The following is a 27,418-nucleotide window of genomic DNA, read 5'->3' on the forward strand; positions in this document are numbered from 1 at the left end:
AGTATAGGCCACAGATTGGTGCACTGCGGCCCGATGTGGAATAATTTGGGGACCCCTGAGCAATAGTACAGAAAAGTGAAGTAATGCAGGCATAGGCTTTTAAGGGGGGGGGGGGGGGGCAGGCCAGGTCATTGCATGTGATTGACTTTCCCGTATACGATTTTAAAATTAAGAGTTTTCCGGTAAAACACTGTCTAATAAAAGTTCTAAAGCATTAAAACAACAAAAATGAATAAAATGAACACAAAAAAGAAATGTTTATTATGGGTCAAAGTTATTTTTCGAACAGATCATCTGGCTAGCACCTTAGATGGTCATTTGCTTTGCTTAGCCAAAAGCGCCCAAGGACCGAAGAGGCGAGATACATAATTTTTCAAACCCAAGCTTTCAAAAGCAACGACAACATTTAAAAATGTGGACCATGAAACGCCAGAGACCACCACCAAAATGGTGAGCGGAATTTCAATTTGCCCTACTAAAGGCGCTAATTCTACAACAGAGCCACCACCGGTGTCTTGCCAATGTAGTTACCCCCGCCAAAAATTGTATCCCCTGGCCGCGGGAGCGCACACACACACACATTAGTTATGAGTTATGTCGACTAAGCCTGTCGCAATATGCAATAATTCCATTTATCGCACGATAAATGAAAATGAAGGCGGTAATTTTCTCGCTGCGATGTATCGCCTCGCGTGCGTGCATGCGTGTGTACGTGCGTGCGTGCAGCAGATGTGCGGTGGAGGTGCTGTTAAAAGTTCGGCTTCCTTGTTACCAACAGCACAATATGCTGTGATGAGGATTCACTCTGTTTTATTGACTTCTGGGTATGTTGGTTTTAAACATTTGAACCTAGCCTAAGGCTACGTTCATACTACAGGTCTTAATGCATGAATCCGATGTTTTCGTGTTTTTCCGACTCGAGTGAGGCATTAACTTGACTGTCTGAACGTGACAAGTCTCATAGAACTGGACTTTTTCAAAACCGATCTGGGTCACTTTCGTATGTGGTCTAAATCCGATTTTGGCCGCATTTTTCCAGACTGTGGCTGGCAGTCTGAACTTTCAAGTGTCCCAAATCGGAATTCATGCAGCAATGACGCCAGCAAAGCGAAAGCGGCAGGCAGGACGGGAGGGATGTAGCTATGCATTGGCTTCCAGCTTGAACTCTGCTTTTATGCACAAAGCGGGCTTGAACACGGTCATAAAAAAATTAATGAAGAAAAGGATAAGACAAACAATTTTCGATTTTAATTCTATTCGCCGAATGAGCAATATTTTAGTATTGCTTACATGGCCGAGATGGGGCAAATTTACACACCTACGTCATGTCACGCACACAAGTCAAGGTTTATGTGCGTGCGTGTATGCGTTCTATCAGTCAATATAAACTTTGCATAAAGGACTAAACGGGCATTATTAATGTCTGTTATTTGTGTCATCTTTTTGGAAATCAAAGTATGATCACCCTGGAATGACATACTGCTCGCAAGTGTAATTTGTTTTGATGCTTCTGCGCATGCGGTCACTTTGCTGAGTGCATCTCGGACTGCGAACTAGTGCGTATGTGTGATACTTGAACGGGCTCCATGGACAAAGGCAGTCTGAACGGGCACGCCAAAAAAATCACATTTGTGCATTAAGACCTGCAGTATGAACTTAGCCTTAGTGAAACCAATTTTTTGTTACTGCTACTTAATTAATCTATTTTTCTCTGTTGTTGAAGTGCAATTGTTTGTGTTACTACAACTTTATACCTCTGTGCCTAAATGCTTAGGTTATTGAAGTGCAATTTTATCTTTCCTTGAAAAAGACATTTTATTTATTCTGTGTTTCTGTGCGGTATTGATATTGTTGTCTTTTACTGAAGAGGCATGGTCTTTTGTTTTTACTTGGGATTTCTTAAGTATTTTTGAATTTAAGAGTAAACGTTTATTGCGTTTTAAATGGGTGTTATTGTAAATTTTTTTTTTTTTTTTTTTTTTTGGGGGGGGGGGCGCAATAATATCACATATCGCAATAATTTATGAGAGAATTTATCACCCACTAAAATTTGTTATCGCGACAGGCCTAATGTCGACTCAAACACTTAATTGAAGCCAGAAAAGAACCACAGTTATATATTTTGGACATCGACGTTTATTAAACTGAAGAAACTCCATACAGGACCTGAATTACAATAATAAGAGTCATAGGTCATCCTATGAGTAAAACAGTAAAACATTGGCTTTTTTAGGGTCAGTATGTATGTTATGTTATACGACAGAAAAAAAATGTTTTATTTATTTATTTATTTTTTTGATGGATGGGCCATATTTTCAAATGTCGTAGATCATCACCAAAACCTAAAAATCAGGCAAATCAGTGCAGCGCAGTGGCTCCACCCACGGAATACAATTTTTGACGGTGGTAACTACATTGGCTACAATGGATGAGAATGTTGGCGAATAGTATAGCTGTCCTAAACAGCCTGATTTAGAATTCCCCTTCACGAATGATGGGAAACAAAAATGCTCATTTTCAACATATTATTATACTAGTAAATATTCTTGTAAATTAATTTTATTGCTGACTCTGCGTTTCGGGGTCATCAACATGTTGTGCACCCCCTGCCCCAAAAGTCAAACTACACCTATGAATGCAGATGTTTATAGGTGTCATCAGACTTGTGAGACAAAATTACTGGACTCAGATGACAGAATTAATCAACTAGATAGCTGTGCATTGATATGCAACATCCTGTATATACTCCATTGTGGGTATTGCTCTTGACATATTAACATCCTTGTAATTATAAAGTGTCTTCACAGAGAGCTCTTCAGCTGCATCATGAAATGAAATGAGATTACATAATGAACATACGACACAACCCAATAAAACATGCTGTTGAAGCAACATGGTAATTTATTAAAACATTTATAATAGTAATGTAAACAAATTTGGTATATTGAAATAGTGGAACTCGGATTGATCCATTTGTAACATTTCGGGTGCAAAAGTATTTTGATAGGTTTGCATATAAACCTTATATATATATATATATATAAACCCAAACCTAATAATCTTAGCCTTTAATCACTTATTAAGTGATTTTCTATTCACACGTTTCCGATCATTCAGGTAATTTTAGAGTGAAAACTATATTACGCTTATATAAAATTATGTGGCTATGCATCACATCAGATAAGTATATAGAATAAAGCAATAATTTAACTTCTTTGTGTTTATGAAAGACTTAATATTTTTCAGCGTGTCTTGTTTTTTTCCCCGACTTGCACGGCTGCAGTCACATTTGTCTCCTTTGATTTTATCCCTTGCCTTTCTTTGCTCTTTTAGACATTGGGTATAGTCTTCTGTTTAGTGATCCAAACACCTTGAGAAATGTGATAATGGTTCGAGTAATGACTCTGCCAATACGCCCACTAGCTTGACTGTTTTCAAAGAATATGTCTGGCATTTACTCAAGACATGTTTGGCATGACCAAGGTCCCAATTAACACATAATATTCCGTTGTAAACAATGCAGGGATTGTGAATAATTATACAACAAACAATGCAGAGCTCTATAAACATCCCGAAAGCCAGCACATAGGAAAAATGTACGGTGGCTGAGAGGTTTCAGGCAAAATGCAAAGTGCAAACACTTTGCAAATAGAAAAAAAGCATGAACCCCAATTGCAAACGCTTTGCAAATAAAAAAAAAAAAAAACACAAATGCAAGCTGGCACAACACAACTCCTACTTGCCAAAGCATGACTGCAAGTTGGCAAAAGCGCAAACCCCAATTGCCACAACACGAATGCAAATGGCTCAAAACACAAATGCAAAAGAAAAAGACACAAATGCAAACTGCCACAGCACGATCCCCAATTCCTAAAGCGCGATTGCAAATTGGCAAAAGCACGAACCCCAATTGTCACAACACGAATGCAAATAGTTTGCAAGAGGAATCCAAAAAGCCACAGCACAACTGCAATAAGCCATAGTACAACTGCAAGAGGACGACCCGGCAGTAAAACAAAAAGGAGCCACTTTGTACAGTATATTGCTATACTAGTATGTACTTTGTGACCATCTCTACGGACCTCCGTGAAGATGGCCCCCCAATCAGACACACATTTATTTAAAAAAGAAAAAAATATGTATATATGTCAATCGTTTATTTATTTTAAAAAAATTATATATATATATATATATATATATATATATATTTTTTTTTTTTTGTCCTGCTGTTGTTTAGGATATCTATAACTCTTTTATAGCTTAATCTGAGGTCAATCAGCCTCCAATTTTGATAAAAAATGGTGTCAATTGTTTTTTCCTATAAAAGCTTGTCGTTTGTGCTGCAATCGTTTTATAGATATTGAGATAATTAATTTCGAGTGAGGACGCCATTGAATCCCGTGGCTGAGGCTAACATCTCTCTCAGCAACAGAGGGGTGTCCAAAAAAATAGCACTAACGTATCAGAAACGAATGGCACCACTTCGGGTCCATTTTGCAGTAAATGAGGGGCTGAGAGTGACGTCATAACTCGAAATTCAAATCCCAAGCCCCCCATTTACAGCAAAATGGACCTGAATTCATTTGTGCTAGTTGCTGACACCGTCGTTATTGAGAGAGTTGATACGCTCCGTCAGCCACGGGAGTTATGACGTCCTCACTCGAAATTAATATAGCAATATCTCTAAAACGATAGCAGCATAAACGACTATTTTTTTACAACACAAACCATTGACATCAGTTACATTTAAATTTGCGTCTGATGCGGTGGGGGTAACTTCACGGAGGTCCGTAGAGATGGTCACAAAGCACATATAGCAATATACAAAGTCGGAACATCATCTTGGAGTCGTTCTGTGGCTTCTTGCAGTTTTGCTGTGCCTTCTTGCATTCGTCTTGGGAGCCATTTGGCATTTGTGTTGCGAGCCATTTACATTTGTGTTGTTGCAATTGGGGTTCGTGCTTTTGCCAATTTGCAATTGCGCTTTAGGAATTGGGGATGGTGTTGTGACCGTTTGCATTCATGCAATTTACTTTTGCATTCGTGTTGTGGCAATTAGGGTCCGTGCTTTTGCCAACTTGCAGTCGTGCTTTGGCGAGTGGGAGTCGTGTTGTGCCAGCTTGTATTTGTACTTTTTTTTTCTTTTGCAAAACGTTTGCAAAGTGTTTGGACTTTGCATTTCGCCTGACAACTCTCGGCCATTGTAAAATGAGGTCTAAATTAAATCAAACAATGTTGGCTAAGCCTCAAAAGAGGCATTTTGAACTAATAGGAGCAACTTGTCAATGACACGCAGATGCACTTGAAATGTATTCATAACAATCTGCTTTGGCTTGAATATAATTGAAGATCATTAGAACAAAATTCTTTTGAACGTCAATTGCACATGTCTGGCTCCTCTTCAAATCCTCCAATCCAATCTCCTAACATTTCCATTGCGGTGTCCTTGTTTTTGTATTTTGTATTGCTGCTTTTTGATCAGCTATCCAACTGGAAGCCTGGAACCAAAGATGTTTGCTGCTCCATAAGTAAATATCATTGCTCAAGCACTCCATTGGTCACTGTCTACCTGTTATCTCTGCTAGATAATCGGATCTTCTGCCTAACCTTGTTTGGAGTCTATTAATGACACCCTTCTGTGAAATGGAACTGAACATCGCCGTGTCCTAATGGTGGAATTCAGCTTTATGCTGATTTGGAGTCCTCGAAGACGTAGTTATCCAATTTATCAGCACATATACAAACATGCTCCTTTAAGTGTTGGATTTTATGACATACGATGATTGCATGTTGCTTGCTTCATATAGGAATCAAATCAGAAGGTAGGGTGAAAATTATTAGTTTTTTTTGTGCTTATGTAGAGTCTATGGCTTGATGTGATTTATTTAAAGGAGACAAGAATGCATTTTTCATAATCTGCAACAATGAAATGTCTGCAACATGTTTTTTTTTTCCATAGCACAATACCATTTTAATGTCCTGAGAAGCATTCCACTGTCACTAGTGCCATTGTTACATCTGTTGAGTTAAATATGCATGATAAAAAATATTTTTAGAACCCAAAAAATAGCTGTTATTTGTTCATCCATGCTTCTTCCCTGTTGTCTCTTTAGCTTTAATTGTGTTTGCTTGAACGTCTCAACAATGTTCTCTTGATTATTCGTCATATAGTAGTCACTTTGCTGACCCCCTGACTGACACTGGGGGCAATACTGAATAATTAGATGGCATTTCCCTCAGCAACTATCTTGATCATAACCTTTGTCACTTACCTGCTGATAAGAGTCACGCGACATTCAATCAATGTTATTTCATCATTAATTGTATTCCTCCCAAAGATTATTGCAAGGTGATTGGTGAGGAACAAAAGAACTGCTCAAGACATGCGAGTGTCATTTAATTTTATTTGGCGGCCTTGTTTTGTTGGCTACATGATTAATTGATATGTCTTCACAAGGGCAGACACAATCCATTGCAATTATTTGTGCATATCTTCACTTAGGCATATTTAATCTGCATGTTTGTTCATTATGTACTTTTTTTTTTTTTTTTTTTTTTTTTTAATTTAATAAATAAAGCATTTCAATTGCTTACATTATTAATTTTCCCTATTATGGTTATATTGTTTGAGCATGTACTTAAGTACTATTATTTTTATTATTTTTTTATTTATTTATTCATAGACTTCATAATGATATTGACGGGACACGGGGCCGACTAATAGTGGGCCTGCATTGTTGGCGTGGCTGTCAAAGCTGACCGAGTGGAATCGCAGACAAAGAGCTTTATTTGTTGAAAATTATTGTGAATAAATGCTTCAATGCCTGAATTCTTCACAGATATGGACGTAAAACGGCCTCAATTCTTGGTTAGAACAAAAACCAAAACGTTCAGTTAGCATTTATTTTACGTAAATATGTCGAAGTACGATGCTAGTTTGTTAGTCAATGTGGCGGCCGCCATATGTAAACAGATCTTTTCCGGTGAAAATTCTTGTGAATAAATGCTTAAATCTATGAATTCTTTACAGATATGGATGTAAGACAGTCTCGATTCTTGTTTAAAAGTAGGGCTGTCAAACGATTAAAATTTTTAATCGAGTTAATCACAGCTTAAAAATTAATTAATCATAATTAATCGCAATGCAAACCATCTATAAAATATGCCATATTTTTCTGTAAATTATTGTTGGAATGGAAAGATAAGAAACAAGACTGATATATACATTCAACATACTGTACATAAGTACTGTATTTGTTTATTATAACAAAAAATTCAACAAGATGGCATTAACATTCTGTTAAAGCGATCCATGGATAGAAAGACTTGTAGTTCTTAAAAGATAAATGTTACTACAAGTTATAGAAATTTTAGATTAAAACCCCTCTTAATGTTTTCGTTTTAATAAAATTTAAAAAAAAATAAACTATTAGCTAGCCATTGTTGATGTCAATAATTACACAATGCTCATGGTGCTTAAACCCATAAAATCAGTCTCACCAAAGCGCCAGCAGAGGGAGACAAACAATAGTAACAAGTGGACATGATGCTGTGCTGTCATTTTAATCTGTTTGAGCGGGGCATGCACATTAATTGCGTCAAATATTTTAAGGTGATTAATTTAAAAAATTACCGCCCGTTAACGCGATAATTTTGACAGCCCTATTTAATGGCAAAAAAAAGTGCAGTTAGCATTTATTTTACGTTCGAAGTTATTTCGAAGTACAATGCTAGTCTGTTAGTTAGTGTGGCGGCCGCCTTATGCAAACAGATCTTTTTTGGTGAAAATTCATGTGAATAAATGCTTAAATCGCTGAATTCTTTATAGATATGGACGTAAAACAGTCTCGGTTCGTGGTTAAAAGCAAAAAAAAAATTAAAAAAAAAACGTGCAGTTAGCATTTGTTTTAAGTAAATATTCCGAAGTACAATGCTAGTCTGTTATTCAATGTGGCAGCCGCCTGATGTAAACAGCTTTTCCGGTGAAAATTCTTGTGAATAAATGATTAAATCCCTGAATTTTTCATAGAGATGGACGTAAAACAGTCTCGATTCTTGGTTAAAAGCAAAAAACCGTGTTGTTAGCATTTATTTTACGTAAATATGTCGAAGAATGATGCTAGTCTGTTTGGACAACCTGGCGGCAGCCTTACAACAAAGAGATTTTTACGTTGAAAATTCTTGCGAAAAAACAAAATCAAATCACTCCTGAGGCACTCCTTTGTGTTTGTATGCGGTACAGCATACTTCATACTTTTTCATACTTTTTCAACATAAATCCGGCATTGGATCACTTCATGTGTCGCTGCGACCGACTGCGAATAACTGAAGCGGATTGTGGGGTGCACCCCTACTTAAAGGCGTGGCGCAGTGAAGGTCAAATCTGACCTGTCAATATCATTATGAAGTTTGTATTAATATTATTATTATATTATAATGATTTGCTGGGATATAGCATATTTTCCTCATAGGCAATAATTCAGATAAGAATGGTTTATTCCATGTTCAAATTGTTGCTATTATTATTACACAAAGCCATATAAGTCTGGGCATCACTTACAGACATTACACCCCAATCACGCTGATAAGTGCTTGACCTTTTTCAACAAAAATGTGCTGAGTATTGCCAACATTCATCCCTCTCTGTGAGTGCTATTGCAGTAAAGGGAGGAAGAATGTCTGCACAATACAGGACCGCTACTTTAAAACTTTTGTGGTCAGCAAGACCATAGAAAATAGGATCAGTGTACTGATATTTATCGATCCTCAAGATCGTTTGACTAAAGCCTTTTATAGACCTCTTATGGAGAAAACAGGGAATTGTTTCGAACATGAACTCAGCACAATGAGTCTTTAATAATCTCGCTTAAACCTGTAGCGTATGCTCTAGGTGTTACCTTAAAATCATGTGTAAGGCAGAACAAATGCTGCTGGCATCACATTCATGTACTATACTGTTAATATAGCGCACTTACCCAGAGGGGATACGACACGCCGCTTAGTCACTGACCAGCTGATGCTCCACAATGTTTGATTGAGCGCGTGATCTGTCATGTACCGGTAGTTCCTTCATTCCGGACATTTCTACTTGTTATAAATGATGGACGGATGGATAAATATTTTATCAATCCCAAAGGTGAATTCAAATTCAAGACGTGGCATAATTTTGCCGGAAATAAATGTGAACGTCACGACGATGAAACATGTTCATAATGCCGACTTTAATTTCGAAGAATTATGATGCGACAAAGGAAGGCATCTAATTAAAGACTCCAAGAAGAAGTTATCTGTGGCGAAGCTCCGCCATTTGTGTGCAGTCATCTGTAACTCTTCCACTCATTCACATGCATGCATGAGTCCATTAATTCAGCGACTGATGACTTTAACAATTCTGCTGAGCAAATGACAAATACTCAGTAGTGTGTTGCCACATAAATGAATAATGCTGATGACTCATTTTTTTCCCCCCCGAAGCTGCAAACAGTTCAGTTGTTGGTAAAACACACCTGCTCTTATTTCACACCTTGGTTTGCTTTCACTCACATATTGCCTTTGTTCTTTTTTTTTTTACCCCTTCAATGTAGCAGCTCCCTATATCCCCCAATGCCCGTCACTGTCGAGAAACCAGTTCATTAATGACTTCACGGCGGTTCATCTCTCAGTGGGCGCTGACTGCGGGTGATTATCTCACCATCAACGCTCTGCATCCGTGACATAGAAGAGACTCACCAGGCACTTGCCGCTCAGCGGCTGCATGCAAACCTTTCGTGATGTCACGAAAAGTTATTTGAAACATTGCTGTGTTATGGAATGGGTTGGAAGTCAGGAATCATGTTTACAAATCCTATTTTCTTCAAGCTATGACAACATCTTTATTTTTTCTATTTATCTTTTTTTATGCTGCATGTCCTAAAGATGTTTGAGTTTAATGATGAGCGGTGTCACAGTATGAAGAAATTAACTTTTTTAAAACTCATTATAACCCTTCAGGACCACAAATGATTAGTTTTAAAATATTTACTTAACTTATGGATTCAATAGAAATAATTTTGCCACAAATCCCATTGACTACATCAAAGTCGAGATCCCAGCCTTGGGCAAATTGACTTGATACTTTACAGTTGCCCTGACACGCAAGGATAAAAAGGGCCGATAGAAAGCTAGTCTAATTGGTTGTGAATTTCTTTTTATAAGCTGTAGGAATTAAGTTGTGCAAATTAAGTTTACCCTCCAACAGCTCCAGTCACACTTAAACTTGGAGCTTGTGATGAGTCACACACAAATGCACTCAAACTGAACTTCAGCTTTTAAAACTTCAGATGTCTTTTTTTGCATACATCATGCCTTTAGAAATAACAAAGGAAGGCATTTACATGGAATGTATTATTTCCATTTTCGGGGACAGGAATTGTTTATGCATGCGAATACTAGTCCATGAAATTATTCTTTTTTTTTTTTTTAAACACTCCTGAAGTCATAAGGTACCCTCCAGAGAACAAGGTTTCACATCATTGACTTAGAGATACCACTGGTAACTGCTTTATGGTATGCATTCAGGGAACAAAATATGCTATTTCACTTCACTCATATCATAATAATAATCCATTTTATTTCTAGAGCGCTTTTCAAGACACGCAAAGACCCCATACAAGAAAGATGGGAACACAATAGCTCAACTGAAATAACAAAATACGGTAATCATAAAATTAGATTAAAAGCAGGATAAGAGTAAATAGTTGAAGAGGTCAGGATAAAACCGAGATAAGGATCATGGTGGATAAGAAAGTGTAAACAAGTGTGTTTTGAGTCAGGATTTGAAAAGTGAGAGGGTAGATCGAGGGGTAGGGACTTCCAGAGCTGGGGGGCACAGTGACTAAAAAGCTTTGAAACTGTAGGTGGCGAGACGGACATCGGGGTACTGTGTGAACAATGGGTGAGGGAGGAGTGTGGAAGGGAAATGTGTCATCCGCGTAGCAGTGGAAGTAGGCATGTGCCGGTTACCAGTTTCAAGGTTTACCGTGGTATGAAAACGTCACAGTTTCAAAATCACTAGAATTTTCCGTCATAACATAGTACGGTATTCACTATTATACATTTCCCAAAAATGCAGCCAGAAGTGTCTTGGAGCGGTAGCACTCACCCCTCCCTCTCTGGTTGTTGCTGTGTGTGTCAATTGCCACGTTTACATGGAGCCAAATATTCCAATTACAATCGGAATATTTGTTCAAACCGAATAAATGTGAATCGGAATTTCATTCCGATTCACAGGGTGGAATATTCCTTTTCCCAAACCGATTAGAAGTAAAATTATATCATGTAAACAGGGAAGCGGAATGGTGTCTGGTTGCGTTCTTTCTGCACATGCTCCGTACTGACGTGGTGACGTCACTTTGTGACGTAAGTAACGTCATTTGCAACATGGCTTCCAAGCACAGCGCACCTAATTGGAGTCCGGCGGAAAAATTGTATTTAATTCAAACTTTAAAAGAATTGAATATAATTGCTCGCTTAGACGGGCATAAAACGAGGAACAGTGAACTATTTAAAAAAGTTCACGAGAGGTTACACGAAGCCGGAATAGACTGGAGCATTGACCAGATTAGAAACCGGCGGAAAACCGGCTACTACAAGGCAAAAGAGCATAACAGCAGAAGCGAATACGACCCCACAAACACAACAAGTGGGTTAAAGTTAAAACAGCAGCACTCCGACGATCGATCTCCATGTTTTGCAACGTGTCGCTTTGTTTTGATTAATCTGCGCATGTCAGACGGCAGTTGTCAAACGTCCTTTCGGAATAAAGGCAGTCACATGTAAACGCTGGATCGGAATAGATGAAGTGACATGTAAACAGCTGATCTGAAATTTCCATTCGGAATGATTTGAATCGGTATGAATAAAAGTCAGCATGTAAACGTGGCTAATGATGCTATTCTGCTATAGACCCTACTCACCAACGTCACAGAGTGACGTGTCGCTGTATCCGGCCGCCATATTGTCCGTCAGTTTTTATCCGTATTCTCAATGGTTTCAATTTGTTGTGCAATTTATGGTGCAATTCATGGAAGCCCCGGTGCTTTCAGACACTGTAAACTCATTGGATGCGTTGCATAAAAGGCGTTATGTGGAAAAGCTTCAGTCTATCCATTCGCCAGATCCATATTTGATGCCTAAATCGGTATTTTTCGACCCGCTGTCTTCGCCCTCTCTGCCTGACACCCTTATATCTACAACTATCTTGTCCACAGAAACTCAGCCTATTCTCACGAAAGTTTGAAAAACTTTAAGAGCAGTACTCTAAGCAACATTACCCCGTGTGACCCTTTACTTCCAATTTTCTAAAATGGCGACAATCAATTTAAAAAAAAAAAAGTTGACTGCTATGGCCGACGCTTCAAGGATAGGTGGATATTAGACTATTTCTTCAATAAAACACGCAACAACTGTGTCTGCCTCATTTGCAAAGAGACAGTCGCTGTTTTCAAAGAGTTCGATGTGACGCAATACTACCAAACAAGACACGCTGACATGTACGACAGCATTACAGGGAAGATACACAGCGAGAAATTATAGCAACTTAAGCTAGTTTAATTTCACAGCAGCAGTATTTTGCAAGAGCCTGAGTGTCGAAAGAGAACGCCACAAGGACGAGATTGTTGAAATTATTAATTTAAAAAAATTACAAAGCAAATGTGACACACAGAAGGGCTTGCTAAAATTTGTTTGAATATATTGTTCTATATAAATCAGCCAAGGTAGCCCCCCGCATTTTTACCACACCAAATCTGGCCCTCTTTGCAAAAGGTTTGGACACACCTGTTTAACTTCTTTCACTTGGTACCAGCTAAATATTATTAAAAAAATAATGATGGTGGAAGAAATAAGCATCTTGAATTTGAAACTGTATGTTGTCGGCGATTAGCCTCGCAATGATCTTAATTGTGGTTGTCAGCCCAAAACCCTCTAAATATATATTAAATGCATCTTCTCAGATATAAAATGACTACTACATAATCTGTAGTGATCGTTTGGTGCCCAGTTTTCTCGTTGAATTGCAGCAGTCCATCTCGCTCTCCTCTCCGGGTCTCTCGGAATACGGTTGAACTTCAAGTCTCTCCGTCTATCTTCTCTGTTATTGCAACCAACCGCCACACACGCCTTCACCATTTTGATTATTAATGTTAACGAGCAGAAAAACACGCCATAATAGGAGGAATTTACGTAGTGGTAATGCTTAAACCCGACGAGCCGACGGACAATATGGCGCGGAGGCGTGGTTGTGATGTCATGTGAGTAGGGTCTATACAGCAGTGAATCAAAAAAGAAACACTCCAAACACAAGGCGTACTTTACTTTAATTTTTGGACGTCTCAAATCATGGTAACTGAATTCAGCAAAACGAATATATTTAAAACGTTGTACTATACTGTACAACTGTATTTTTACACTTGTGAGTAGCTTCATAAGCACAAACACAGCAGAATGTCGTATCCATGAACACCATGAAAAGGTTTGTCATAAGCACAAACACAGCAGAATGTCGTATCCATGAACACCATGAAAAGGTTTGCTAAAAACAAAACACATTTTCCTTTCAAATTCAAAATGCAAACTGACAAAAAGCTTACAAAGACGAATGTTAGCCTCGTCTTAGCTGCTAGAGCAACTTCGTCAAGGTTTTTAATCTCACGGACACAGAGAAACAAGCTTGAATAAAGGAAAAGGGATAACATCAAAGATCGCTAATTGCAACGGATGATCTTGCTCTAAGCACAAATGCACGTTCGCTGGACAAGAAGAGTTCTCACTCCCAATGTTTTTTAGATGAAACCTTTACACAATAATATTTGCATTTTAACTAACTTATTCATTTTTAACTCAAAATGGCGAAGCTTCACTTGAGCTTTTTGCCCCCCCCCCAAAAAAAAATAAAATAAAAATAAAAAAAGTCGTACAGTAGATATATTTTTAATTAGAAGTGTTTTTACTTTTTATAGCAATTATTTTTGTTCTTACTCTAATCTGGAGCAACCTGAGCTGTGACTGTGGGTAGTCTATAAATTCTATTGATTTTGATTTTATATATTTATTTAACATTATATTCATGTTCCAATTTGGAAATATTTTCTGAAAAATAAAAAATCCCAGGAAAAAAAGTGTTTTTTTTTTTTTTTTTTTTTTTTAACCCATACATCTCTAACACATTTTGGAGCTAAAATTGCAATACCGTGAAACCGCGGTATTTTTCCTCAAGGTTACAGTGTATCACAAAAGTGAGTACACCCCTAGCATTTCTGCAGATATTTAAGTATATCTTTTCATGGGACAACACTGAAAAAATGACACTTTGACATAATTAAAAGTTGTCTGTGTGCAGCTTATATAATTGGGTTAATTTATTTTCCCCTCAAAATAACTCAAAATATAACAATATCTAAACCCCTGGCAACAAAAGTGAGTACATCCTCTTGAAAAAAACCTACATCCCTAAATGTCCAAATTGAGTACTGATTGTCATTTTCCCTCCAAAATGTCATTTGACTCATTACAGCAGTGTTGTCAGCATTGCTGCAGAGATTGAAGAGGTGGGGGTCAGCCTGTTAGTGCTCAGACCATACACCGGACTCTACATCAAATTGGTGTGCATAGCTGTCACCCCAGGAGGAAGCCTCTTCTGAAGACGGTACACAAGAAAGCCCGCAAACAGTTTGCTGAAGACATGTCAACAAAGCACATGGATTACTGGAACCATGTCCGATGAGATGGGCGGGCTTTCTTGTGTACCATCTGTACATTTTTTCAAAGGGGTGTACTCACTTTTGTTGCCAGGGGTTTAGATATCAATGGCTATATTTTGAGGGGAAAATAAATTAACTCAATTATATAAGCTGTGCACAGACTACTTTTCATTGTGTCAAAGTGTCATTTTGTCAGTGTTGTCCCATGAAAGGATATACTCAAATATCTGCAGAAATGTGAGGGGTGTACTCACTTTTGTGATACACTGTATCATACCGTCAAAATCTCATACCAGCACATGCCTAAGTGGAAGTGAATTTTATGTTTATGGAAGATGGAACCGAGGGAGAAAATATAAATAATGAAGAGGACTGGCTCCAGGACGGAACCCTGGGGCATGCTAGGGAGGGGTATGGATTTGTGGTGAACTTATTTGACACATGGTGTGCGGTCGAACAGGTAGAAAGTGAACAAAGAGTGGGGTGAGTGGGTGATACCAAGGGAGGAGAGACGGTCGAGAAGGATTTTGTGAGAAATGGTGTAGAAGGCACCAGTGAAATCAAGAAGGACAAGGATTGATAATAAACCGCATCATATGATTAAAAAATGAAATAATCTACATATACTGTAGGTATCAATGCTTCCTAGGGATGTGAAGATAATGGTTTTTAAACAGCACAACAGACTACTTTCACCCAGTCCACCAAAGATTTATAGCTACGTATGTACATAGCCCAACACAGAAAATACACATACCTGTGTATTGCTCAATACCTTTATACAGTACTTAGAGCAGCAAAATTTTGATGGCTATCTATTTTTTTTTTAGTTTTCCAATGCTGTACACTCTTATTAATAGCTGTTTCAGCATTCTGGCTCTCTTCCATCCTGAGAGCACACATCCATGTAAACACACAAGTACTGAGTGATGATCTCGACTAAAGGATGATGGCACTCTTCAGTCTTTGTTTACAGCCATCGCTGTGCATACATTTACAAGGTAGATCACAAAAACACGCTGGTATGTTCAAATGAGTCAAATGGTGTATGGGTGAACACGCGCGTGTGCGTTAGGTGTTCGATGATGAATTCAAGTAGCTGCAGTGCTTAATGAAGGAGATGATGATTCATCCGCTCATGACCAGAGCTTCATACCTGTCCTCCAACTAGCTACAAAATAACATAGGCAAGCCCCTATTATTACCAGCGCCCCAATGTTTCTTCATCTCTCGCTATCATCCTGTGTGCTCTCCTTCAGTCTGTCTTCCCTCCATTCCATGGGTGGAGTGGAGGGATAATTGGAAGCAGAGGTTCCTCATTGAGATGAAGCTGAAGCCAGTCAGGTGAAACATTTCACTTTATGGACGATTGCCTGACACACCCATTTGAATTTGTTGCTTCAATATGAATGCACATGTATGAAGGCATGCATACCAAGATAGGTAATAATCAAGTCTTCCATTCAACGGCAACGTCGACTGCTTTGGCCTCAAATTTTGAACCATCATTATGTTTTTTGGCTTCTGAATAAACAAGGCCAAATAATACTGCTGTGAGTCAAGAAATAAATGCAGCATTCTTCTCAAATAAATATAATTTGAAATGGGTGGTCGAACAATTTTGAGTGCAGCTGTACAAAAGCGACAATAAAGTACCTGAAACAACAGTTGATTTTTCTTTTGCCAATTCAGCTAATAAAAATTATAAGTTTAGTATGCACCTGCTGCTTGTGTGACACTCGCAGTTGTAACTCTATTTAGCTTCAAACTGATGCTCCTGACCAACATAAAACTATTAACATAAGCCAACTATTGGAGAAATGGAATTTTGTTTTCATCATTGAATATCCCTCGCACTGCGTTGGGGGTCAGAATCGACCTTTTTTTCAAGTTTTTGTATGCAAAAATCAGTGGTACTTTTTACATGCCCAAACTTGAAAATGGGTCAATCTTGACTGAAAAACAATATAATACAAAGGTTTAGTATTTTCAGGCTAAGTTAAATCACATATTAAATTTGATCCACTAGCAAAAATATGGGCAGATTTCGAACATAATACAAGAGATAATATAATAGCAACGATGTGAAAACTATTCACATACAGTTAACTGTCTGTAATGGTTGAAATAAAGGTAAAACAATCAATGTGACCAAGCCTTTATCCTTCGCCTGTTATCAGTGTTGGGAAACTTCATTTTCGACATGAACTAGTTCAAATTGTAGTTCACAAATTTTAAAATGAACTGTTTGAGTTCATAATACACATTTTTTTAAACAAAAATTTATGGTTAAAAAAAAACAACAAATAGAACTTTTGTTTTTTTTCTTCTCCCCAATAATTGCTGAAAGCTACAGTATTATTGACAGAGTTGACACAGAACCACAGAAAGCAATTATTTTATCCACTTCTCACTGAAACTGTGTCACATTCATCTTAATATTCAATTTCAAATCTGTGTCAGTCCTGACCTGTTTGTGTAACTTGCTGAAATGTTGACAGTGAGCCGGTGTTCTGGCATATTTTGCATCCCATCAGAAATTTCTTTGTGGTTCTGTGCATGCGCATAACGTTACAGACAGCCGCAAATGCAGTGATTCCAAAGTAAACACCAAAAACTTTCTATATAGAAAGCAATATGTACTTACCTTTGGTCATGGACGCACATGAAGGAAAGTTCTCCTTATACACATCCTACCATGTGGCTGTGCTCAACTCGACTCCACACCGCTCTCTTCCCGCTAACGTCTTCCACGTGCAGTTAATCATTTTTTTGTTTTTTAGCCTATGGCTTTATGAAGTTTGTCCAAAAGGCTCTAATTCTGAACTCATGAGCGAGGTTATTAACGCCACTCACAACCGCTAGAATGAGCGCGTTCACAGTGACGTTCATTGAACAGATATCTAATGTGTTCAGTTCACATTCGCTCAAAATATGAACGTGTCCATGAACAATCGTTCATCGAACGCATTCATGCACAACACTGCCTGTTATCTTGTGCGCTGGGAATGGGACATTTGAGCAACTCAAAAATAAAATACTAGTGAATAGGAGTGGGAACCTCTTGGTACCTCACGGTGCGATACGATTTGCGATACAAAGCTTGCGATAACGATGATCACACGATATGGCGATACAACGATTATGATACGTAGATTGGTCAGGAAATCTTGCTAGTGTAACCGGTTTGAAACGCGCCGCGCCCCGACGCGATCCGCTCCACCCTCTCTGACCAGGCTGGGACGCAAACCCACGCCGTGCTACACGACGCGCTCCATATCAACAGTGCAGGGACGCTAACCACTGCGCCAATAAAGCTCGAGCCAACGGCGCAGCTGTCAGTCCCTACTTGAAGGTATCGGATGGAAGGGTTTCCATGCACCGCCTCACACACACTGACCTGCGGGTACCTGTCACACTAGTATATTCTTCAAAACAACTAATAAACAGAAAAACAAGCTATCTTTACCCTTCTGCTGTGAGATCATCACAAGTAGATGTCCTATCCATTTGAACTGGGAGGGTGACAGCGAATGAACGCCTCCCTCTTCAAACGGGCCCCTCCCACTCCTATACTTGTCAGTGGCAGCCAATGCCAGGCAACGAGGTCATTTTGGGCCATTTCACGTCATTACCTGTTGATTTGTAGTCACTTCCTGTTGATTTTGGAGCATTTTATAGGTCACTTCCTGTTGATTTTGGTTTACAGAAGAGGAAGTGACCTGGGAATTAATATGTAGGCGGTGACTCAAATTCAACAGGAAGTGACCTGTAAATGCCCCGGAAATCAGAAAGAGTGACTGTGAATGATCTGGTTTCGAATGGTCATCAGTTAGTTCACCCTTCCCAGTCTTAACGGAATGGGCGTTGAGTGCCGTCAATGGCAGTCATAGAGTTAACTGAGACACTATTATGGTGGAAGAATTTGGTAGCAACTTGTTGGTTCCTTTTTATTTTTATTTTTTTTTTTTTATACCTGTTTTAAAACAATATCTCAATTCTTGGCATTAGCGTATCGATAACCTTTTAGGACGCAAAGTATCATATCACCATTTCGATATTTTGTCACACTCCTAGTGAAACAGTAAGTTAAGTCGAAATAAGGGGGGTAAACAACACATTTTATATTAATTTGGTCTCTTTGCATCGTCTCTCACTTGTCAGTTTTTGTTCTACAGCTGCCTATTCATTATACTGTACATACAATAGCTTTTGTTTTGCACCTCTCAGTTGCAATCATAGTCATCTCCACCTCAGTAGAAGTAGCATGCCTCATTCACTCTCACGTTGTAGTCTCTCACTTCTCTTATAGAAACAGCTTATTTGCATTTTTAGAATGGTATCAACTATATTTGGTTGGCTGTATTATTCTTTTGGGTTGGTGTCAAGAACAGGCAATTTGATCTTGACTTTGATGCAGCAATAACCCACTCCCTTTTTGCGTCTACCATGCTCTGTATCATCCCCCACTTATCCTGCAGTACGCTGCTGAACCAAGATGGCTACCTTCCAATTCAATTTGTGGTCAGCGAAGGGCTTTTCTGCTTAAACATGTGTTCCATTATTCAGCTGCTATAGCCCACTGTGAGGTGTACAATTATGTATCTTGAATTTTTTCGTTAGTGATACATCTCTATCTAATTTGGTATTGTGCACTGCTTCCTCCAATAAGTGAAAATCTATGAATCAATTCCCTGCAAGACATTGAGTTTTTTTGTTTTTTTTTCATCTTTCAGCAATAATTAAATATATTCGACACCCTAAAATGTCTGCATTATCAGGATAATTCAATAAAATTTCCAACAAAAATGTACATAATCAAAATTCCTTCCGAGCTTTTTTGTGGTCTGAGAACATAGGACAACATTAAGTAGTTGAACACTTCAACAGTCTCCTTATTGCCCTGCTTCCTACTTACGGTTGAACTTGTTTTCCACTGACAATATTAAGTCATACATTAAACCTTCACTATATTGTATAATAAACCATTTCTAGGCAATTGCGCATTGGAACAGGGTTAAGTGCCAAATGATGAACTTCTTATGCCACTGCACGAAACTGTTTTTGAGTGGGCACAAGTTGCTTTTACAATGAAAATGTTTGAATACAAAACTCTTTGTAATACATATTTTACAGGAAACATTGCATATGGCATTTTTAAATATTGTGTATACAGCACAAGAATATTAAATAGAACTAGGCCTGCAAGCAGGACTGAACGTGCCCTCAGAGCTTGGCGCAACTCTGATGTTTAGCAAACTCGTACGGCATACAGGTCAGGATGATGGCAGATCGTCCCTCTCTAATCATCTCATGAAAACCTAACATACTTGAAACTCGCCTCTTTTTTGGGATTAGAAATACATTCACACACCTAGGAGAAAATAACAAACTATTGGAGAAATTGTTACAAAAAAGGAGGTGGTACTGAGCTGTGCAGCCACGCCCATATTCAAATACAAAATAAATCTTCTAATTGGGCCAATTCGACCAAGTATGCCAAATTTCGCTAGTCTATAAGCTGCCTGAGACCCTGAAAAAAATATACTGGACATATATAAGTAAAACAAGTGACTTTCTGTTGCCACTAGTTGGCGCTGTAGGGTTGATGCAAATGACCCCTGCATGACCCTTCAGGGTATGACTCTCAAAAAGCACAGGAAGTTTGGGGAAGATATGTTGTATATCTGCCATGTTTGTTCAAAATTTGTGGTGAGACAAAAGGGCAACGGTCTTTTTCACGTTCCTGTTTGGACCTCTCCATTTCAACGAAACCTCAATATTATTAATGAGGCACTTTAAATTGTCTTAAGGCTCCCCTGATGGAGGTTTGAGGTCAGTTGATTTTTTTCCCTTAGAGGAAGAGCCTGTCTAGTAAAAAAGTGTTTCCTAGTCCCAGCAGGGGGCGCCAGGCCTAATGGGTAGTATTTCAATACAGTCGTGTTCAGGCTGAGATACCTCACATACATTCCAGATTGGAAAAACACTGTACCTTGGATGAAGGAGTTATTAGTCATTTGCTGAATTTGTTGTTTTGCCAAATACAATGGCCGACTTTGGCACCCCACCCAGGTCAGGCCCATGAATGAGAACTCACCATTTTGAAAACTTAACATTTCATATGTCTCATGGACAATCTTACCAATTTTGAGGAGGATCCACCTAACTCCGTAAGCGCCAAGGTCTCAAATGTGCACCCTGTAAATCGATAAAAGTGTAACATTCAATCCAAAATACCTGATTTTCTGTTGGGTTTGGAACATGGGTGCAAGAGACTTTTTGGAGGAGTTTTGCACCAAGTATCGACTCTCCAAATTTCATCGTTCTACATTTAAAAAACCTGATAGGAGAGGCCTTTTTAAAAAAAAATCAAGGGGCGCCACTGAGTCATAGTTGGTGCTCGGGCCCTAAATATAGGACCACTTCAATACCTAAATGTGAAATGAGCTCCAGGTTTTGACTTCAAAGTATACTTTGTCCCAAAGTTGATTGGTATTAGCAAGAGTTCAGTCATTTCAATAAACTAAAGCATCCGCTGTAACTGCAGATAAACAATGAGGCTGCCAATACCATGAATGCTTCACTGTTTGTAAATTTGTACTATTGTTAGTCAAGACGATGAATATTGTTCTCATAACAGCAGAAGGATGGATCACTGTATGTGACAGTGAACAAAAAGTAGTACTGTATAGCAGATGACAATTTTTGACTCAGACATAAAACATGGATATTTTATATTCAAAATATGGCAAGCTGTGTATCTGGGGTGTGTATGTGCGTGTGTGTATGTGCACAATGATGGGTCCACCTGTCATACAAAGGTGAGTGCTTTATGGTGAAAGGGTAAGAATGATGTCCCCCACTGTTATTTATGACAGCGGAGCTGGATGACTGTGTTCGAAAATGAGATCTGCCTTCCTGTGGAGAGGTCTGGGATGGATTGCCAATGATGGACCCGGTTGGTTTTGGTGATCTTCTGCTCCTCCCTGAATAAAGTGTGTTCATATTTTGACCTTGTGAATGAGTTTATGGATGCAGCTCTGATAACTGGAAGATATGCTGCCCTTCACAGACTATCTTTGTAATAAGGGTAACATGCTCATGCACCATCATATTTAAATATTGTATGTTTATGTGTGTTTTTTACACAATATAAACATGCTTTAAAGTATTATCCTCGTTAAACAATTATATCTGTATCATACCCATCATCATACACAGTCAAACCTAAACAGAGGAGGATTTGCTCTCTGAGACACTAAACAGCGAAGATTCTCAGTGAAAGCACACCGACTGCTCTCTCAAGGCAATGCACACTAATTAAAACTAATTATTGAAATATAATATTCAATTTCTGCTTCTTAAATTCCACATGGTGGACTCTTAGCACAACAAAGCAATATGAAATCCAATAAAACCACAAGAAGTCATAAAGGACTCGTAAATGTTATATATTTATTCAAGGAAGTCAAGCAAAACAAACAAATAAAATGAAACCATACAAGCTAGAAACAACATTTTAATGTAGGAAGTAAAACATTTGATCTTATCACAGACACAATTTTATTTTTGTCACTTCAGATATTAAATGAAATATCATGCAATTAGCATACATTGGAGAATAGTATTTAAACACCCTGCTATTTTGCAAGTTCTCCCACTTAGAAATCATGGGGGGGTTTGAAATTTTCATCGTAGGTGCATGTCCACTGTGAGAGCGAAAATCTAAAAAAAAAAAAAAAAAAAAAAACAGAAATCAGAATGCATGATTTTTTAACAATTTGAGTGACACACCTGCAAATAAGTATTTGAACACCTGTCTGTCAGCTAGAATTCTGACCCTGAAAGACCTGTTTGTCCGCCTACCAAAAGTCAACCTTCACTCCATGTATTATCCTGAATCAGATGCACTTTTTTGAGGTCGATAGCAGCATAAAGACACCTGTCCACCCCATACAATAAGTAAGACTCAAACTTCTAACATGGTCAAGATCAAAGAGTTGTCCAAAGACACGAGAGACAAAATTGTTCACATCCACAAGGCTGGAAAGACGTCATGGTTTGAAATCATGCATGGCATGGAAGGTTCCCCTGCTTAAACCAGCACATGTCAAGGCCCGGCTTAAGTTTGCCTATGACCATTTGGATGATGCAGAGGAGTCATGGGAGAAAGTTTTGTGGTCAGATGTTAAAATAGAACTTTTTGGTCATAATTCCACTAACTGTGTTTGGAGGAAGAAGAATGATGAGTACAATCTCAAGAACACCATCCCTACTGTGAAGCATGGGGGTGGTTGCATCATGCTTTGGGGGTGTTTTTCTGCGCATGGTACAGCCCTGTATTAAAGAGAGGATGAATGAGGCCCTGTATTGTAAGATTTTGGGGAACAACCTCCTTCCTTTAGTCAGAGCACTGAAATATGGGTCGTGCCTGGGTCTTCCAACATGACAATGACCAGAAGCACAAAACCATGTAGTGGCTCGGTAAGAATAGTAACAAGGTTCTAGCATGGCCTAGCCGGTCACCAGGCCTAAACCCAATAGAAAAACCTTTTGGAGGGAGCTCAAACTCCGTGTTTCTCAGTGACAGCACAGAAACCTGACTGATGGGTGGGCCACGTGTGTGAAACCTGGTGAAAAACTACAGAAAACGTTTTATCCCTGTAATTGCAAGCAAAGGCTACTATACCAAATATTAACATTCATTTTATCAGATGTTTAAATATTTATTTGCAGCTGTATCACACAAATAAATCATTTTAAAAAATCATACATTGTGGATTCTGGCTATTTCTGTTTAGATGATCTCTCTCACAGTGGACATGCACCTACGATCAAAATTTCAGACCCCTCCAAAATTTTTTAGTGGGAGAACTTACCAAATAGCAAGGGCGTAGGTTTGGTCTCAACATTGGTAGGAACAATTTAACAGCATAACCTGCATGTACACTTTTTGCTAGGGACGGGACATTAATAAGACCAAACAAATTGGGTGAACGGTCAGGGCTGCATTTCTCACGAATATGAACCTGATTAATTGATTGGCTAAATGATCAATGCAAAATAAATGTGTATTGACTTGTATTAACTTTCATGTGTTTTGGTTCAGGTGATACACCGTTCGATTCAAACCTTTTGTGTTTAAAAACTACCAAAGAAACATTTTCAAAACATCCAGAATAAATGTCTGGATTTTTTTAGCAAATTTAAATCGCAATATTTGAGCATCACTTATACACAAGTGCAAACTTGTTAATAATCTCTTATCTATAATGAATGCAAAACAAATCTTAAGACCACTCAAATTGACTGCCTAAATAAAGAAATTAAGTATAACTGAAAAAAAAAAAAACTTGTTAAGGAATAACAAAAATAAATAAAATTGGAGCCTTCTTTCAGGTGAAACATGACTACTTTTGTCCACAAGCACAGCCAAACTCAACAAAAAGTGAAAGCTCCATTGGGCTAAATAAAACAAAAATGAAAATTGAGATGGAAAATTGAGTGAAACCTCAGTTCACTACATTTCTCAGTTTAACGTTAACAGTAGAAAACATACAGGACAACACTTCTCTAAGCAGCTTCCTACTTGAGTTTTGCAGGTTAGCAAATACACAGTTTAATGTTTTGCTAACTCAGATGCAGGTCGGACTTTTAGTAGCAAAATTTGTGGTGTGTTCCCCACCTCCACCTTTTTACATTACTCACGGGGGCTGCTGCTGGCCAAAAAAAACTTCTAATATCCCTCCTCTTCGAAGGTGGTCGAGGAGGTGGCATTTTGTCGACATGTTGTATAAGTCATCAAACAATCAAATGTGCGTTTCAGGGGAAAAAAATGGACTGGCACATTCAACAAATGAAAAGGGGTAAATGTAAGTCTGAACATAATGAAAATAATTCACTTAATAATGGTAGGTTCAATTCTATCCTTACAACATATGGGAAGACAATCTAAATTACCAATATACTGTACCTGAACTCAGTATATAGTGCAAATCAGGTTGCTTAAAAGTTGGTGGGGACAATTTGAGCATCCTAAAAATTTGGGAGTGTTATGTCCCTACCGTCCCAATACAAACCTACGCCCTTGCCAAATAGCGTGGTATTCAAAATACTTATTTTCTTGTCTGTATCTCATTTGCGATAAATTTCAGACTACCAGTTATGCATCTCTAATTTTTACCTTGTTTGATTAGAGCACACCTGCCAAATATATTGTTTACTGTATGCATTGTTAAAAAAAGTCGTTTACTTTAAGGAAGGTAAGACAGAGCTATAGTTTTTACATATAGGCATAGAACATAAGTGCCAATATTAAGCCTAATCTAGGGTCCCAAACCACTGTACAGTGGGGAGAACAAGTCTTTGATACACTGCCAATGGGTTTTCCCATTGACTGTGTATCAAATACTTGTTCTCCCCACTGTATATGCCTTACATTTGAGTAGTTTATCAACTTTCCCACTGTGCTACTCGATATGTAATGCAAATCGCCTGTCTATGTGGAAACTCATACTTCAAGGGCGGAGATGTCCCTAATGTCACACGCATATTTTGCATTTTCCCAATCATGTTCTGGTGGAGGAGAGCCAGGATTGCCTGGCAAACATAGATTTACTGTATATGTACTCTGCTCCCTCTCTTAAATAGCAAACATATTTTCTGTTCCAACTAACTCTCGCATCTAAAATGTTCTGCATGGTTATTAGGGATGTTTGTTGACTCAGGACCTGGCAGTTTTATGTTTGTCTACTCAACTGTTTGCTCATTCTTACACGGTGTCTGATTCACTGCATGATTGCAGTCCCTCAGTGTGTGCTGATGGGAACAAATCTATCGCGCTCTTCTGTCTTGAAGAGTTGTCATTTTAAATGGCTTCTCGATGATTCAGAAACTCATTAAACAGATACAAAAAAAAGGTTGGCCACAAATGCGTCATGAAGCAGCTGGCTAAAGATGTGACCTTGCTCTCAGATTTGTTGTTGATTCTTTGGTTCTGATTGTTATTGTCCCTCTGTTCGTTGGTTTTCAGGTTAACCGGATTCCAGCTGCCACCGCCTATTGTAAGCACAGGCTCCAGGCTCACCTTGTGGCTGCTATCTGACTACGCAGTGAGTGGCCAGGGATTTAAAGCATCCTATGAAGGTAAGATACCTTCATTGCTTCCCATTAGAACATAAAATGACGCTGTATATCATCCAGGTGACGACTTTAAAGAGATGGTGCTAAAAAAGAGAAAATAGTCTCTCCAAGGGCGGAAAAAGGCTTGTTATCTGAGCTTGTTGAGGGAAACATTAAGAAAATATGTCCTTCGTTCAAGTCTTCTTTGAGGGGAACCTACTTGATTAAGAATCTGCAGACATGACTGATTAGCAGTCTGCAATAAATGCCCACACTGTTACACAGTTTCATTTAAATCCACTCCATCCGGCCAGGTTATCGCTTTCTTCACAGAGCAGGGTGTGAAGCTTCAACACGGTGACATCGGATGCTTTATGACCCATGCTGTAATGATATTAATGAATGCACTCCTCAGGCCTGTACGGGTCGAACAGTGAACCCAGGGAGGGAACGGCAAGACGGGTGAATCGACTAATTAGGCTAATTACCTGACAGAGGGATTGTCAGTCTTTTTGTAGTACCGTGAATATTGAGATTTGGCTCAATGGAGCAGCGTCAAGCCCCAGGGGAGGCTTTAAGACCACATTGCATGAATACATGAAACTGAGGAGCAAAGAAAATGTTTACGGGCGTGCAACTGGTCTGTTTGTAATGAACAAAGACGGAAACCAACAAGGCACATATTGCTTACTGATCTGATTCAGACCACTTGATCATGTTCCGCGTAAGGTCGCTCTCATTCAGTAACCCAAGTCCACTTAAAGAACACCGCTCGAGGTCTGGTCACGTGGAACGTTTCCTCGAATGCCTTCCAGATCTCAGTGTCATTGGCTAGCTGAGCTTTGAAGTACCTCAACGGAAAGAGATAGACCCCTGGAGGGGACGCTAGTTTGTCAGGTTATAATGTTAAATTAATAGGTTTGAATAGGTTTCAATGTAATCATTCTTCAGGTTTGAATAGGTTTCAATGTAATCATTTTTCAGTATTTTATTTCTTCAACAGTTACATGTCTCATCTATTTATATAAAAATCTTTCATTTCATTCTTTGCAAGAAACCTTTATTAAGTGGAAGATTTACTTTGACCATAGACTTCATAAGGGGGGGCTGTCCAACACTCCGCTTGATTCATTAGCGTCGGTGACATGCAGTGATCTAACGCCGAATATAGTCCGAAAAAGTATGAAAGCTGTAGTATGAAAGGATTGTCTCAGGAGTGATTTGTTGGAGGATACAAGATAATCATTATATTTTTCCTACCATGCATGGATTTTGAAACGTTGTGAAAAAAATCAGTGGGAGAAATTAGCCGCTACAGCATTAGCATTATACTTCACAATAGTTACGTAAAATATATGCTACCTGCACGTTGTTTTTTTTTGCTTTTAACCAGGAATTGAGACTGTTTTAGGTCGATATCTATAAACAAATCAGGGATTTAAGTATTTAACGTAATTTCCCGAATATAAGGCGCACCCGTGTATAATGCGCACCCCAAATTTACTTGTAAAATCTAGGGAAAATTATTGTACCTATTTATAACATGCACCCTAATTTTA

General features: G+C 38.5%; 1 protein-coding gene across 1 annotated transcript in view; it reads left to right on the forward strand.

The window, feature by feature from the left end:
- The window catches only part of csmd2 (CUB and Sushi multiple domains 2), a 295,070-nt gene that overhangs the window by 49,847 nt on the left and 217,805 nt on the right, over positions 1-27,418 (forward strand). The window contains exon 3 of the mRNA XM_057828476.1: positions 25,771-25,883. Within this exon, the coding sequence (XP_057684459.1) occupies positions 25,771-25,883 (113 nt within the window). The remainder of the gene's footprint in view (positions 1-25,770; positions 25,884-27,418) is intronic.

Source organism: Corythoichthys intestinalis, chromosome 22 (assembly GCF_030265065.1).
Source record: "Corythoichthys intestinalis isolate RoL2023-P3 chromosome 22, ASM3026506v1, whole genome shotgun sequence".
Taxonomy (NCBI): domain Eukaryota; kingdom Metazoa; phylum Chordata; class Actinopteri; order Syngnathiformes; family Syngnathidae; genus Corythoichthys; species Corythoichthys intestinalis.